The following is a 17439-nucleotide window of genomic DNA, read 5'->3' on the forward strand; positions in this document are numbered from 1 at the left end:
TTTTTATTTTTCTTGTCAAAAATGACAATCGTTTGATAAGACTCTTATGCCTCGTTTAGGATCGTTTTGAGTTCTTTGAAACTCCGTTGAAACTGCAATTTTAAACTGCATTAAAACTGTTACGTGTTGGGGTCCATTAAAGTCTATTAAAATGATAAAAATCCTGGAATGTTTTCCTCAAAAACATAATTTCTTTTCGACTGAACAAAGAAAGTAAGCAACATTTTGGATGACATGGTGGTGAGTAAAATATCTGAATTGTTTTTTAAAAATGGACTAATCCTTTAAATAAAAATCAAACTAACCAATTCTAACGCAGCATTTGTACCAGTAAAACAACAACGTCTTTAATCTCACAAGCTATAACCAAAAGATTGCTTCATTTGATACTGCCAGAAAAATCATCATGCATAAATCCTCCTAAATATTCAGTATATCACCCAGCCTTCGCTTGCACACAATAGCCAGATGCTCTGAACGTCACAGCCAGACTAAGACTTATGGACACACAACAAAAGCGACGTGTTTCCTGAGCTCTTCTGGCTGTGTACTGTCCAAGACAAACACTGTCTGGGGATGTGACAGTTCCCTAAGAATTCCCAGACGCACGAGGACTCATACAGTAGACTGTCTCGGCTTTTCCTCTGACACTGTTACGGTCTGTGCAGATGTGGTCGGATTTTCAAAGTCTATAGCAAAATTCCTTCATAATTCTGCCGTTTCTGTGGCAACAAGCACAGTCGGTCATTTCTGTCTGGCGCATTCTTCAGTTTGGCCACTAGGGCGGCGATGTGTACTGACTGAGATGTGAGCATTTGTGTGCTACACAAGCATGAAACGGCAAATGCACACGCTCTCGGCCTGATTTAATTTGCCAAACGAGAATAAAAAAGTGTTATACATTAATTAATAAGTTGCTAAAACATGAGGATTAGAGAGCGGACGCTTGCAACGCCACTTCTTGATTGCAACGCTGATTCAATTATAAATAAATTCATCAAGGCGCAAAATGCAATTTGCATGTTACCCTGTTAAAAGCTTGAAACTATGGGTCTCACACTTTGACATTGTCCGCTTTCCCTGGTATCTGGAAAGGCAGCTGTCATTGTGTTTTTGTAGGGGGTAGGTGGGAATGAGGGACAAACACAACATTTGTACAGTGCAGGTCTGGAGATCTTTGCTGTCTCCTGCAGCTGCCGTGGGCTGAGGAAAGAGTAGGGCATGTCTGTTCCTGCTCGTCTAACAGGGCCTGTCCTGTCACTCAATGCTGTGATGCCCCAGGGGGTTCGAATCCCAAAAGCAGCTGACAGACCCTTTGTCATCTTCATAATTGTTTATTTTCACAGGTAGGCTTACAACCTCTCTCTACCACATTGAACCTCTAAGTATAAAGCAGGGCTGGAAGGTATAGCGAAATTAATAGCAATGGTTTGCAATAACTGAATGATTTTAATACTTCAAAAAAAGGTACGAATAATGAAAGTTTTAGGTTGATGTAGGCAGCACAGAGACTGGCAAGCAAACCTATGTTGGTTATATAATTTACAGATTTTAAACATTTTACTATGATTTCAATTGATTTAAGTAATTCAAGGTGCTATCATATCACATATCGGATTATTTAGCAAAGTATTGCATTTTTCTTTAGTTTATACTAGTGAAATAATAGCGAGTAACAATAGATTTTAACCAGACTTCAACTGAGAATACTGTCTCATGTTGACTTAAAGGGACACCACTTTTTTTGAAAATATACAAATTTTCCAACTCCCCTAGAGTTTAACATTTGATTTTTACTGTTTTGGAATCCATTCAGCTGATTTCCGGGTCTGGCGCTAAAACTTTTAGCATAGCTTAGCGTAATCCATTGAATCTGATTGGACCATTAGCATCGCGCTAATAAATAACCAGAGTCTTGATATTTTTTCTATTTAAAACTCGACTCTTCTGTAGCAATGATATTACGCAGTGCCCGAAAATAGTCCCCTGCCCTTGAAAGTAACCAAGGGGACTATTTTCGGCTGCTGTGTAATATCACCACGCCTGCTGCAGCCATGTTATAGCATCAAAGTCCTTAATTATTACGCCAGAATGAGAGTATAGTACCTTGCCATATCTGCCTAGAAAATTGCAACTTTAAATTTTCTGTCCGTCTTAGTACACAATGTAACTACAGAACAGTCAAGTTTTAAATAGAAAAAATATTGAAACTTTGGTTATTTTAGCACGATGCTAATGGTCTAATCAGATTCAATGAATTATGCTAAGCTATGCTAAAAATGGTACTGCCAGAGAGTAGGGATGTGCATTTATGTCATTTTTTTCATTTAGATTAATCCATAGGTCAGAAGAACGAGTACTCGATTAACTGGGGGCGGGGCAATCAAAAGGGGTGGGGCGGGGTGTACACGTCATGGTGAAAATGAAAATATTTTTATTAAAAACTTTTTTATTAATTAAAAAAATATATTAATTTTGAAGAAACTATGACAGAACAATAACACATAGCCTACTAGATTATTAATGAATTAAATGTTTTAAACAAAAACCTTTTACAGGAATAGCTGCGTGACGAAGTGAAGCTAAAGGGTTAAACGCAAACCGAAGCGCTTTCTATATGACGCACTCTACATAATATTAAGCCTTTATACAACATAAATGTACAACGTGCATCTATCTGCATAAAATGCAAGACTTCAACTAAGTTTTCAACTAAGTTATGTACAGAAAGTATAACTCCCTTTGTGGATGTGCATCATAAACAATGCGCTTTTAAACACGTCCAGTCAAAGCACAAGCTTCATAACATTAAGCAGATCTTATGCTATCATTTTAGCGATTAGCTGTGTCGTGTCCTCCCCTTACCTGTTCTCAGTCAAGATGTAATGTTAATGCTCGTATGGCTCTCTGGTATCTCTTGACATTTGATGTTTAAATATAAGGTGATAACCCATTGAACTATTGACGGCGCTGTACATTTTGCACCTGACTGACTGTATTTCCCAAAATCACGGCATCTTTTTAAACCTATACTGCCTCAGTGATGTGAGGTGTGGCCGGCTTCACGTGATCTGCGGGCTGCCGCGCATGGCGTGGATCGGCGGGTTGCTGCAGGTGCGCGGAATTTCTGTTTGTTTTTAAATCATGCATGGTAATGTTACTGAATCATACGCCAGTCTGCGTAGCTCGACACGACGTCATACACGCATCTCCAGACCCAGTCTTTACTACCACATGCGCGTGGAGCGCTAACCAGACATCCAAATGCCGCCATATCCATAATAAATAAATAAATAAACCAACCAACCCACATGATCATCGTTTTTGTGATTGATCATCGATGCCACGTTCGAGTACTCGAGCAATCCCTAACCCGGAGATCTGCTGAATGGATTCCAAAAAGGTAAAAATCAAATATTTAACTCTAGGGGAGCTGGAAAATTTGCATATCTGTCCCTTTAAAAGGCTGTTGCAGAGTGAAAATTCTTGGCAGATGTGCTAAAAGGGGGCCACATTATCTCCATGCCCTTTATCTGATATATAATTATCCATATGATAACCCTTTACCCTTTGGAAATGTCTGGCTTATAATGCCAGTGTAAGGGGTCTCCATACTATGTCTCTATGTCTCTGTGCCTAACGTCATCACCTATGGTCTTACTGAGAAGACGTATAAAAATTAATATATATCTATAAATACACCAGAAGTTGCCATAAGCTGCTGTTTATAAACGCATGATGAAAAGAACCAGAAGAACTTCCCCAAAGGTTCTGAAATATTTAGGGGAAAAGTTCCTTAAACCATCCATAGTTTTAAATAAGGACTATTTAAAGTGAATCTACAGAAGTCATCTACAATTAATAACCTGAAACATCTCAATGAAACATTTCCAGCTCTACAAACTTTAAAGCTCCTCATAGTACATGTCATTCAAACCTGAAAATGAAAGTTAAACTTGCAATGTAAGATGCCAGCACAGCAGAAAACAACACCTGTGTTTGATGCTCACCTTTTTTAGTCGACCACTCTTGGTGCCAACGAAAGCCACGCAGTAACCATTGTAGACGTAGGAGGTCACCGAGGTCATCCGATCCCTGCTCTCCGTATAGAGTGTGTGTCCGGTCACCAGCTGAGAGCCGCCAAGAGGCTGGTTGATGTCCAGACCGCAGAAGGAGTCATCAATAGGGACAGGCTACAGGAGGAGAAAGGTCAATGGTTAGTCAGCAGTTTGCTTCAAATCCAAATGTCAAGGTCTCTCGGCTGTTTACACAAACACCAGCAGGAGAGTGAAAAGGATGATTTTAATACAGAAAAGCACTTCGTAAGCAAATCGCAATACATTATTCAACGCCAACTGCTTGCTCTGTTGTCAATGAAGAGTACAAAATAGATTGGGAACACTACGGGGCGGTTTCCCGTACAGGGATTAGCTTAAACCAGGACTAGGTTATATTTTATGAGTCAGTGCAGGTTGTTTTTAGTTTGAACAGCTTTACATTTATTTTAGTCTAGGACTAGTCTAATCCCTGTCCGGAAAACCACCCCTAAAGGTCTATTGGCACACACTTTTGGTACAAAAAGAAGGTTTAAATGAAAGTACATCTTTACAAACTCATTCACATAGTGTGCAAAGTGCAATGATCTGAAAATTGTGTCACTAGCTGAGTTCCATTTCACTTCAAATTGGGCAAATTGAAATCGCAAATTGAAAATGTGTGCAATGGAAACACGCACAACAAACTCCCATATATCGCAAAAAAGTATAGGTTTGTATACGGTATGTTGATGTCATCCGCTTGCCGGTCTACGTGCCGCCGTATCGAACACTCCTGTAACCATGGTTTTAAGAATGACTTATCGTGAGACAACAAAAACGGTTGATGGAAACGCTGTGATTATAAAATAGTTTTTTGCCGACATTTAGAAAGTAAAGCTAGAGTTTTGCGCAAATCTTTAATGGAAAAGAAAGCTAGTGTTATAGATCATTATTTTTTATTTGTTTCAGATGACAAGTTATCAATTTGGCAGATGCTTTAATCCTTATGCTGCGTACACACCAACCGCGAAGCATGCATTCCTTGCTCTAGATTACTTGCGGGATTTAACTTTGTGTCATGTACATTTTTTTGCTTGCGTTAAATATTTTGCTTGCTTCGAATATTTGAAACGTGTGCGAAGACGTGTTTAAGGCAAATAGCACGTGTTTTCGTGGCAATAGCACCGCTTGATTTGCATTATTTGCATTGTCATGACTATTTATATCTATTCGCGTCTCACTTTATATGTAATATACTCGTGCAAATCATCGAATTCGCATTTGGTGTGTACGCCCCATTACAGTGCCTTAAATCTTTACATCAATACAATGAATACATGTGCCCCATGGATCGAACTCATGACCTTGCCGCTACTTCTATCCACTGAGCATAGTGCAGCTCAGGCATCTCATGATTTTTCGGCATCTGCGTAAGCGGTCTTACCGAAAAAGCAATGTTAGCAATGTCTTTCTGGCCTTACAAAGTTCCCACACCTTCTGAACCAGTTACAGTTGTATCACCATCAACCTCAGAATGTACCTGACAGGCCTGAGAAAACTGACTCTGAGAAGATAACTGGACCACTGAGCGTGGTTCCCCTAGCCAGATGCTTGGCTTTCTGTTCGGCTAGGTAGACATGTTCTCGATCTGCTCTGTTGAATCCTGCCGGGCAGTGGACTGCCTCATTACCCAGTGCTATGAGAATAGTGTATCTCACCCCACCAGCTGGGGACAAGTGCACATTCACACACATATACACAACACACCGGCAGAAAACACCGAAATAGACAATACAGGAGCTAAAAATATAAACGCACTGTTAGTTAAATTATCTTGTCTAGGGCAACTGTAAAAAGCATTTTTGTTTCACTCTGACACACAAAACTAAACTAAAGAGACTGTAAACATTTACAGTATATTGAGAGGGTGTACGGTTCGTTTTTCATGTCACATGCAGGAATAGACCACTATCAATCCCTATCTCAGTTGGGGTGGCGAGTTATAACGCTCGGCGCCGTTTAGATTCAGGTCATCGGAGTTTGTGACTGACACTGGCCTCAAAGTGCCATGTAGAGTAAGAGAGATGAGCACTCCAACTCCATGATGCTGAACGCAGCTCGCTCGTCCCCAACACTCCACAGCCCTGTAATAACATCCCAGCGAATACAGACTAGCGCTGTAAAACCTTTACAGCCTCCCGGCCCTTCATAAGCTGTGGGACGGCAATAAAGCAGGGATGTAAATGTCTCGTACTCGGCCGACCGCGTTCTGCCCCTTCTTTCTGCTTTCTTTTATTTTCAAATCTAAAAATAGCTGCAGGAACCTGACCCGCATATTTCCAGATTTTTGTGTGGTCAAAAAGTCTTTTTTTGACCTTCTTCTTTAATAAAATATGTAAATGTTTGTACTATATCTGCATTTGTGAATAAAAAAACAGTAGTGATCTAAGTAATAAATACTATGTGACCCTGCCTGTGAAATCCAGATTGAAGTATTATGTGGCGTTTACACCAGCCGCGGAAGAGGTGGCAAGCGCGAGTGATTTACATGTTAACTCATTGCAAAGACGCGAATAGGCATCCTGCCCTAATTGAGCACTGCCGCGGGAAACGCGCGAGTTGAAAAATCTGAACTTTGGCGGAAAATCGCGTAAGCCAATCAGGAGCTTGCTCTAGTAGTGATGTGATTACAGGAAGCGAGCGAAGTCGCAGAAGCCCCTCCCATAACGTGAATTTCTGCGTGAATGTCTCGAATGACTAGAATTTCACACGCGGCTTTAACGCACAAATGAAGCGAGAAATGTTGAAATTTTCAAGCGTCAAAGTTTGATTTAAGTAATAGATTTCACATTGAATTCAATAATCGTATTTAGCCAATATTAAAGATATCAAGGTTATATTGTTCACAAAATGTCATTTACATTATGTAAGATTACTTTATGTAGAAAACTGTAAATCATAAAAAATGACTTTACCTTTTTCCCCGCCATTGACGAGTTTTCTCGTCAATTAAGACGAAATGCTTCCCTGCCCATGACGCTTCCCTGACAAGTTTTACGGTAATCTATAATTCTGGTATTATCCACTAGGGAGGCGCTATTACCCAACTTATATAAAACTGAAGTATAAAACTGAAAATCTATTGATTCCTTGAATTTTCTTTATAGTGCATGTTGGGATATTTTACTTCTGCTCAGCACTGGAACCAATTACCCATAACTGCTGTTTCATGTTATGTTTCATGTAGGCTTTGGCTCCATACACAAATCTGGAAAAGGGTCATCCCTTAATCAATAGTTTTCTCTTTAGATCACCGGTCCTACTCGTACCGCGAAAGGCTTGATCGGGCAGCGTGATGAAACGTAACAGCATCTGAATTAGTGAACAGCATCAAAGGCTGGATGAGCAGGTCGACAAGGCAGAGAGGCACTTGCGGCTGGGCTGTGTGATAAATCTTTTATTGAACCTTCTTGCCTTGTGTCTTCTTCTCTTTCTTATTTTTACTTTTTTAGAAGAAACTGGACCTACTTGAGTTGAGAACTGCACAGTAATTTCTTTGAGTGCAGACGAATAAAAATAGCATGCAGGAAATTGAACAAAAACATCACTGTCAGGCAGTATTTTACGTAAAATGAGCCTGAATAGCATAACGAAAAAATTTCCTTGTTAAAATATTTTCATACTTCTACCGATCTTTAAAACGGGATATAAAAGCTTGGTGGCAGCAAGAGGGCTGTGAATTCTCTAAACCTTCCCGCTGTTGCCTTTGATTTGTGTAGGCTCATAGACTTCGCTATGTTAATCGTTAAAGACCTGCATAACACTATAGATTTATTGAAAGATATTGACCGAGGAGGTTTTTACACTGCGTATATCATTGTGGGATTCCTGACAAATTCCTTCAACATCAGGAGAGGAGAAGCAGGAGGGAAGCTTTGTTTTTAATGAGGCTTAGAAAAACACGGAGGAGGGCTGGTTGACATCATAAGCCATTGACAGCCTCTGGGGGTCATAGTGAGGATCCTCAAGGGCCCCTAATGGGGCCAGAGTGGAGTCTGCTACTATACAGACCACCCTGCTCAGACACTCAATAATGTTTTTCTCGGGGTGACAATCACCCCTGACATCATGCTAATAGTGAGTTTACTGAAGCTAATAAAGCATGCCCTGGAGGAAACCAAGTACTGGTGATTTGTCATTAATACTCATGGTTCATGTACATAGATGTAAAAAAGAGGCAAACGCATTCATATTGTTTATATCAATGCGCCAGTGCCAGTCAATGCGCACATTTGCAAATAAACACACACTGAGAATTATTAGCATTTCTAATTCAATCTGTTTACACCCGCAGATAAAAAAGTCTCTGCAAAATCTGATCCCCTGGGACTGAGACTGAGACTAGTAAAAGAATAAAAAAAACGAAGAAAATGCTAAAATTATCTTATATGCTCTGCTATCTGACTTACAGTTGCTGACATGTCAGGTTCACCTTTTGTCTATCTATATCCTTTATTTACATCAACTTTAACATGGTCAGCTAGTCTATCAGTACTAAACAATTAACCATGTAGACTGATATTCAATCCTACAGGTTACGGGGTCAATAGGTTTGCTTGGATAGTATTCTGTTACACACTAAAGAGTGAATGATGGACATTTTAGAGCAACCAGCAGCTACATAAACATGCTGATCCTATCTTCATACAAGGGAAAACACAAAATTAGTAACTATCCCCCATGACTGTTATGATCTACTGAGGCTTTCTTGTGAGAAAAAGCAGGCAAGAATATAATGAACTACGAGAATAGTTTAAAAGGCTCAGAAAAAACATGCAGTGCTGTTACAGTAATGCAATTTCAAACACCCTCGAAGATCATAGTTTTAGATTCTGGAGCTAGTGCATGCACAATGTCTCATATATATTTATATATTAGTAATAAAAAAAGATTTCTCACCGCTTTGGTACAAGGTACGTCTTTACCCAACAGCCAGTTAAGCTCCAGGTTTCCCTCTCCCTGATAGCAGGACTGCATGCGCTCTTTGATATGAGCATTGATGTCCCGAATGGAAAAGACGCAGAGGGCCGAATCATCAGGCGGGTGGTGATACTGCTTCTGACCTTTGGAAAAGATAGCGAAGAGCACATCATCCTGAGCGCTAATGTTGAGGGATGCAGCGAGCACTCGTCCGGGTTTGCCCAGGTAAGCCGCCTGTAACAGACGGTACTCCACCCGGTTCCGGATACAGCCTATCGGCAGAGACACGTAGGAGTGGAATTTGTGGTCGTCTTTGCAAAGTCGCACGATGCGGGAGGTGTAAAACAGGTCGTTCGAAGGGCCGCTGGAAGACATGCTGTTCTCTGGGGTTTCTGGCTGCACGGTCAAAAAGTAGACAAAGTTGCCGCTGGCAAAGCCGTAGATGTAGTAGATATCGAAATGAGAGACCAACGCCAGGGTGTCTGAAGGGATCTTGATGAGTGACGACACAAAGTCAGTGTGGAGCTCATAGTCCAGCATGGCAGAGGACTCTGGGTCACGAGGAAGCTTACGGCTGGATATGGTTGGAAAGTAGTCTTGCTTGCCGTCTACCGCTGTGCCAATGAACAGAGTCCCATCCTTGCCTTGGGAGGGCACGAGGACCCCATACATGGTGCCTGTCTGGTTGACGCTTGAGAGGTAGTGCTCTTTTTTATGAGATGGTTCCACTAGGATAAATAGGTCATCCAACCGTAGAAGTTTGCAAACACCTTGATAAAGGCTTCCACAAGCGAGCAGCCTGTTCTGAGAGTAGTCGATAAGTAAGAGTTTGTTGATGTTGTTGGTGGAAACCAGAGGTTCGTTGCACGGCTGAACGATAAGCGGAGGGTAGCAGGCCTTGTTGTCATCTTCTGGGCCGGTACCATGGGATACTAGTAGCGTTAGGTTGCCTGATAACTTGTAGACACGGTTGACAGCGCCTATATAGATTGCTCCTGTAGTCTTGTGAACTGTCAAGTGGTTGAAAGCCCATTCTCGTCGCTCAGGATGAAAAGTTGTGAAGGTCTGTTCACAGCACACTACTGGTAAGGCTAAGATTAAAAACCAGCTTGTAAAGGACCATGTAAAGCCCCGTGCAGGGCTTTGGTCCAAAGTCCTCTGCGAAGCCTGCCGTCCCCCCATTGTCTGAGGGACCCGCAAAGTGAGAGAGGAGAAAACGAAGAGTGTAATACAATATCAGACAGCACAACCTTCCTTCTTGTGGTGTTTAAAGCTAGCTCTGTGGTCCAATGCCTCACCAGGGTCTTCACATGTTTCTGTAAGACAAAAGAGAAAGTAATTAGGGAATAATTTGGGGTCAGAGTATCTAAATAAATCAAAGAAGGCAAACAAGGAAGCAGACAATGGAAATTGCACCTCATTTACCAAACTGAGGGCCTCAGCCACCACATGAGGAAAGTTTCAACTAGCTCGGTGTTAAATTAGGAAGGGGTGGCTACTCCTAGAGACAATGGCAGGAAAGGTTTATCTGCACATTCCAAAGAAGTTGTTGGGTAGATTACACAATGCAGGAAGTTGAAGCACATTGTGACGACGGAAATTAGCATGACCCGAGTCACGCCGCTTCTCTGAGACAGCAGTTTCTAAGATCGGCATTCTGTCAAAGGTCTCCAGAGCAAAGCACGTTTCGTCAATGCCAGAATCGAGAAAGGAAACAATGACACATTTTGTGATTCATTCTGACTAATCGTTCTAAAGTTACTCCTTTGTAGATGCCGAGCGACTTTTCATCCCTCAAAAACATCCCTGTTACATTTTTTAATAATGCACTTACGCCAAATAAAGTAAGCTTAAGAACATTCACTGCCCTCTCATTTCTCCTTCTCCTTTCCAATATATTTGTCAGTTAGAATAGTGAATCAAGCAAAACGCAATTTACGTAATGGCAAATTGCAAAGGGCGGTCTCCCACATACAATAAATCAAAAGGGGGGGGGTTCCCTTTCATCTAAATTTATCCCAAGGAGTTAATTATCCAATCCACTGCATGAGGAAGGCCTGGATCTTATTACTACTACAAAGTGTGAACAAATTGGGTGCTGGTTCCATGCACCCTGACTTTACTATCTGCGCTGTTTAACAGGATCTCAATTCATTAATTATGCTTTCCAATTCTCTTCGTCTGTTTTTCTCTCCTCCTTTTTGTCTTTTCCTTTGACACCATTAAGTCCTGGAGGGATTAATCATTGGCACTAGAGCAATCATCCCTAAACGAATAAGGCAGCCACTAGAGATACACAATCTACAGTGTCTGACCACGTTCGCCATATTTCCGCTTCTATTTCTCCTGTTTGATTTGCATGCATTATCAGTGCTAGGTGGCACGGGAGGCTAACAAGCGCAGACAATGCCTACGTATCAGAGAATCACATATGATTAAGCAAAGCAGTCCAACAATAGCAATTAGATCCAACACGGAGGTACGTTTAAGTGAACAGGGCTTTGCCAGTCTGCTAGATCGTGTCAGAATATAGAAGCTATTGTTCGTCGCTTTGTGATTTGCATGTAGAGGCTAAAGGGAACAAAGTGATCAAAGGTATAAGGTGTGAGCGGAATTACAAACAGCACTTTGGTACATTTAAATAAAAAGTCTGATATCCAGGATGAAAGAACAATAGCTGAAAATTATACTAACGAGAAATAGCAGCATTTAGTACATACAGTGTAACAGGCCTCTTGAAATGATTATTGTTACTATTTATGATCACATGATCCTGTGTTTTATCATTGCAACATTTTTATTTCCCTTATTTTTTATATTTACCAAGAGCCCTATAAAACACGACATGGATCCCTGCATTTGGTACCTTTTCAACTGGTAACTTCAAGTGCGAGTAGCACATAAATGAAATTCCCTTGTTATCCCCCTCATAAGGGATGGTCTATACCAGTGGTCTCCAACATGGTGCCCGCAGGCACTAGGTTGCCCGCACAGAGTCTGTGGGTTGCCCCCCAAAGCACATTCTCCTCATAGCCTCAAGTTTGATATTTATTTATTACATATTTTTATATTAGTTTGGCTTCTTTTATGTATCTTAACATTTTATACAATGATAAAACATATCAACAAGTAAAATAAAATCAACAAGTAAAAAAAGTTTTGAGAAGTAGCCTTTCAGATTGTTTAATCCATTGTGGTTGAAGCCCTTGCTCACAAAAAGTTTGGTGACCCCTGGGGGCTCATTTATAAACGGTTTCAGCAGTAACAACATAAACAAGCGGCTTTCGTGCTCAACACGTAACTTCCGGTAAACTCTGCTAAGAATAAATAACAACAAAGTCCTTTCAAAGTAGTTTATTTATATAACAAGCAAAAAACATCAACACGTAGTTTACCTAGGAAACCAAAACATTTGTTATTTTTGATGAGGTATTTGTTCAAGAGTTCAGTTTAGGAATTAGTCAAACCAATAAAAACTCTGAAACCGGAAGTAAAGTTCCGACCAGACGCGTAATCACGTCACCGCACGTGCTACCGATGAAAGCGCATATAAAGCGTGCATACGCACAGATTTGGAAATTGTAAAGTGTGACGCAAAAATCTATGGCAAAGTCCATATTTATAAAAATAAATCTTTGATGTGAAAAAGTGCTTAGTGCAACATCAGGGTCTGAGCAGACGTATACACTTTTACTTGCTGCAGGTTTGTGGAAATATAAGCACTTTTGCTGCTCGAAAAGGGTTTAAACATTGACAGGCGATCTTTTATATGTCAATGACATTAATTAGCCAGCATTTAAAGGCAGAGATCTGAAACTGCTCAGCTGCGCACAAGACCATTTGCGATTTATAGACGTTTCAGCAGTAACAACATAAACACGCGGTTTTCGTGGTCATCACGTAACTTCCGGTAAACTCTGCGAAGAATAATTAACAACATAGTTCTTTTAAAGTAGTTTATTTATATAACAAGCAACATAAACAACACGTAGATTACATAGGAACCCAAAACATTTGTTATTTTCGACGGGGTATTTGTTTAAGAGTTCAGTTTTAGCAACTAGTTAGACCATTAAACAAACAGAAACCGAAAGTAAAGTTCGGACCAGACACTTATCGCGTCACCGCACATGCGCCTGATGAAACGTTCTATAGATTTCACATCTGAAAGAAAGGGGTGCGCGCATTTTCTGCGCATACGTTCGTTCTATGAGTCACACACGTACGTATTTTTGATAAAGATCGTAAGATCAAATGTAGGATGGTTTCTATGCAGCATTGTGATAAATGAGGCCCCTTGTCTATACACTGTCAGAAAAATGTTTAAATATGATCTCTAGCATACACTGGGGCAGTACCATTTCAAAAATAACACATTTGTACCTAAAAGTACCTCATACAATATAAGAGGTACATATTGGTACCAAGTATTAATACATCAAAGGTACTTATTAGTACCAAATGTATACATATCTGTACCTAAAGAGTACATATTCGCACCTTTTTAAAGGGTACTACCAGCTTGGGACCATTTTTCCGACAGTGTAGTGTGGCATGGCAGTAAACTAGGTTATGCCCTTCACACTCCTCTTTTGTGTTAGTTCGCACATGCTAGAGGTGCAAGGCACGTTCTCTGGAGGTGTCATCAGGCATCTGCTGAGCCAGCAACTTCCTGCAGCGTTCTGGCTTTACCTTCTCCCTCTGCAACCCTCCGTTGGCCTTATTTTTATAGAGTTTTAGTCGCTTAACCGGCCCATATCCTCACCCCCCTACCCATGCTCCATTTCTCCCTCCTTTTCTATTCACCTTCCCCACTGACTGCTGGCTCGGCACGAGCGCTTCTCCCTTTTCATGTCGTAGCGACAGCTGCACTGAAGAGGGGTCCGAATGCTGTAAATAACGACCGTTCGGAGTTTTGCAACGGTGCTGTCAGGAACAGAAGCAGAAAGGGCTTTGTTTATAACGCTTTGTCTTTTCTGCGACGCTTGACAGGACTCTCGTTATTATGCGGACCGGCCGCAGAATTCAAAAGATGAGACTGATTCGCCTCTTAGTTTCCTTTCATTGTTTGAAGTCAGGCTTTTACACTCGGCTCTCGGAAGAGATTACCATGTCAATGTTTGCACCTGTGAATCACGGGTCCGTCACACCACAGCCTATAGCGATAATGGTGCAATTTATGCAGGTTTGTCCGAAAGGGAATCTGTATTGTAGAAACAGCGTTTTGGCAAGAGCTGTGGCAGTGAATCATACAGTGCACCAATGGAACAGTAACAGTTGCTTCATTTGCATAACCATTACGACCCCACAACCACAAGCGACCGAGCTTTCAGAGCAATGCTCCATCCTGTTTGTGTGTCTGGTTTGATTTAGGGCCGCGTTTAACATATGCGACAGTAAAAGCCACATAAAAAAGATGGTCACTATGAGTTTTGCAAGATGTTCCTTGATCAACATTCCTGGAAACGGAAATCTTTTTTCAAATTCCAACTTGCAGTTAGATACTAAAAGGGTCATGGGATTGAACCCGTAATGATAAGAAACGAATAAATTGTAATGCACTGGAAAGCATTTGCTAAATGACAGTCCTAAACCCCAGCCATGGGTCATTTTGTACAGGCAATAAAATGTATGATGTTGATTCAGAAACATGTCCGACAAATTTCAGTCCCACACAAAAAAAAGTACAAACATTTGAGAATAACTATCATTTAAATCTTCGAAACCATCACTAGTGTTCCACTCTGGCACCAAGCAGCATTTTAGTTCCATTTGACTGGGCATCAGCACATGCTTGCACCGACTGTCATTTTATCATGTGAAAATCCATCCCTGGGTTATAATCCTCTCATTACATTTACATTAAAGTGACCTCAGGGATACGATACTGTTCAGATGGGATCCAAATTTAGCACCTCTAATCTCTCCCGAACCATGGCAAATTCAAAGCTATGCTTCTAAAAGATTCTTCAGCTAAATGTGCACAGAGCCGCAGTGGTATCTTTTAGACTGTGGTATCCAAACGGATAAAACTTTAAAAAAGGGGGTCACAGAATTTGCTAGCGTGTTATGTGTGAATGCACAGCATGGCACTGGATATGCGGCGCTACAAATACGAAAAAGATAAGATCTTTTTAATATTTAAGCTGTTTCTCCAGACTAAATGAAGAGCATATGGGAACTCTTCCTTAAAGGGATAGTTCACCCCAAATTCAAATTCTCATCATCTACTCACCCTCATGTTCTTGGAAACCTGTATGAGTTTTCCCTACAATAGAAGTCAACGGGTACCGTCAACTATGTGGTGACCCTCATTTATCAAAATAGCTTATTTTGTATTCAGCACAACAGCGAAACTCATACAGGTTTAGAACAACATGAGGGTGAGTAAATTTGACAGAATTTAACTATCCCTTTAAGTGTCCTCAGATATTTCTCCTGAGAAAGAGACCCTAAAATGTAAATGTGTAGAAAGATAGAACAGGAAAACCACTACATTCCAGTCAGTGGTGAAGCTGTGTGATTACTGTACAGGAAAACTGGTGTTTTCCTTAATGAACAGTAAGGCAAAACAAACCACATGTTAGCGCTAACTGCTCCCTTTGAAAAAACACAGTGTCCTACAGCACGACTAGCAATGTGTGGTTATCTCATCTATCGGCTATGTGCTGCTAGCATTAGGCATTAGCGATAGTATCGGGTGGCGGGGCAGTAGTTTACTTATTTATTTATTTGTTAATTTTTGACTCATTTATTACAAGTTACTTGATTGGTGGATAAAAAAAGAAGCAATAGCAACACTGTCATGACCGCAACCTTCTTAAAACTGATGCCATTAATCGGAGCCCACCATAGGCACTTTAAAATTTCCTTTGTGCCAGGGAGTGGGAACAACACACACTCGCTAGTTTTAACTCTCTGCGCGCTTACATCCTTTTTAGTGCAAGGAAATGTCAGAGCCGCACGTATTACAAGCTCAGGTGCTAGAAGGAATCCATGGCGCACGCATTCGGTCCGAGCAAGAGTCCAAGACGCGCGTATTAAGTCCAGGTGCGTGCAAGAAAAGAATTCCGTGTGTGTTACAAACTCTCTCTTAATGTGAAACTATGATGATGATAATAATCATAACCATTGCTAACTATCGTCATGAAAGCTCGCTATTGCCGATATGTCTGACGCTTGTCTATCGGCACAACCTGGCATCATCCAGGGATGATCTGGCCAGGCAATGTTGTTGTCAATAACTGCATTTCCATTACCCTTCAAATTGGGCAAACTGACATTGCGAATTGAAAATACGGCCAATGGAAACGTGTGAATATCTCAAAAAGGTTTTTAAGCTTGCATGAGTTGGTTTTTCAGGCAATTCGGAAGAGGTGTATTTTGCAAAACGGCAATTGAAAGAGTTTATTCGCATTCCCAGGTCACCTGATGCAAGTCACATAATTACTATTTGAAGATGGCGCTTTATGAACTAAAACCTACCAGAAACACCTCAACACGTGTCTGCTCCAAGAATAACAGACTTTCCTTGCCAATAATGGTTGGATAACAATCCTACATCTTTTTAAAATAATGTACTTTCACCTCAAGAAACACCTATACGTTTGCCGCTCCTAAGTATAAGGGGCTTTCCTTGGCATTAATGTTTGGATAATACTCTTACGTCTTCTTTGGTTAAAAATAATGCCAACCTGATCTCACAAAGTTCCGTGGGATAGTCACAGAATTTTTTTGCTTATTTTTCCGTGGCATTCTCACGGATCTCCGGATTTTTCCGTGACCCTGCTACGGACTGTCTTTTGGTTACTAAACTGCTTTTTCCTATTTTCAAACCATTTTCGCTGCGGTTTAGGGTTAGATTTGGTGTTTGCGTTAGTATGTCACTTTAACTATTGGTTTATACTAAACAAAACAGTTGAGTAACCAATCCGTGAGAATGCCACGGAAAAAGACAGTCCGTAGCAGGGCCACGGAAAAATGCGGAGATCCGTGAGAATGCCACGGAAAAATGAGCAAAAAAATTCAGTGACAATCCCATGGAAATTCGTGAGATCAGGCTGAATAATGCCTAGTGCGGTGGATGTGATATTGGGAAACTTACCAACATAAGTCGATGTGATGTTTGGAATGACTTATCGCGAGAGGAAAAACTACGTTTCAGTTGCATATCATCGGTTAATGGATACGCCGTCATTTCGCAATGGTTTTTTGTTGACATTTAGAAAATAACGCTAAAGTTTTGCGCAAATCTGTAATGGAAACGCAGCTAATGACTCTTAATGACATACAGTATATTTCCACCAGTGACCGTTAGCTAATCTCAAAACATTTGAGCTATGCTTTATGCTAAGATTAGCATACAAACATAAACGGTTGGGGGTAAATGAAAAAGATTTAACAGACCCAGATGGATATTAAA

At 40.8% G+C, this 17439-nt stretch overlaps 1 protein-coding gene across 1 annotated transcript in view; it reads right to left on the bottom strand.

The window, feature by feature from the left end:
• plxna2 (plexin A2) overlaps nt 1–17439 on the bottom strand; it is a 260451-nt gene that overhangs the window by 212303 nt on the left and 30709 nt on the right. Inside the window, exons 2-3 of the mRNA XM_073875455.1 lie at nt 8997–10333; nt 4011–4193 (exon numbers count right to left, since the gene is read on the bottom strand). Of these exons, the coding sequence (XP_073731556.1) occupies nt 4011–4193; nt 8997–10199 (1386 nt within the window). The 5' untranslated portion in view covers nt 10200–10333. The remainder of the gene's footprint in view (nt 1–4010; nt 4194–8996; nt 10334–17439) is intronic.

The sequence above is a fragment of the Misgurnus anguillicaudatus genome, chromosome 13, assembly GCF_027580225.2.
Source record: "Misgurnus anguillicaudatus chromosome 13, ASM2758022v2, whole genome shotgun sequence".
NCBI lineage: Eukaryota > Metazoa > Chordata > Actinopteri > Cypriniformes > Cobitidae > Misgurnus > Misgurnus anguillicaudatus.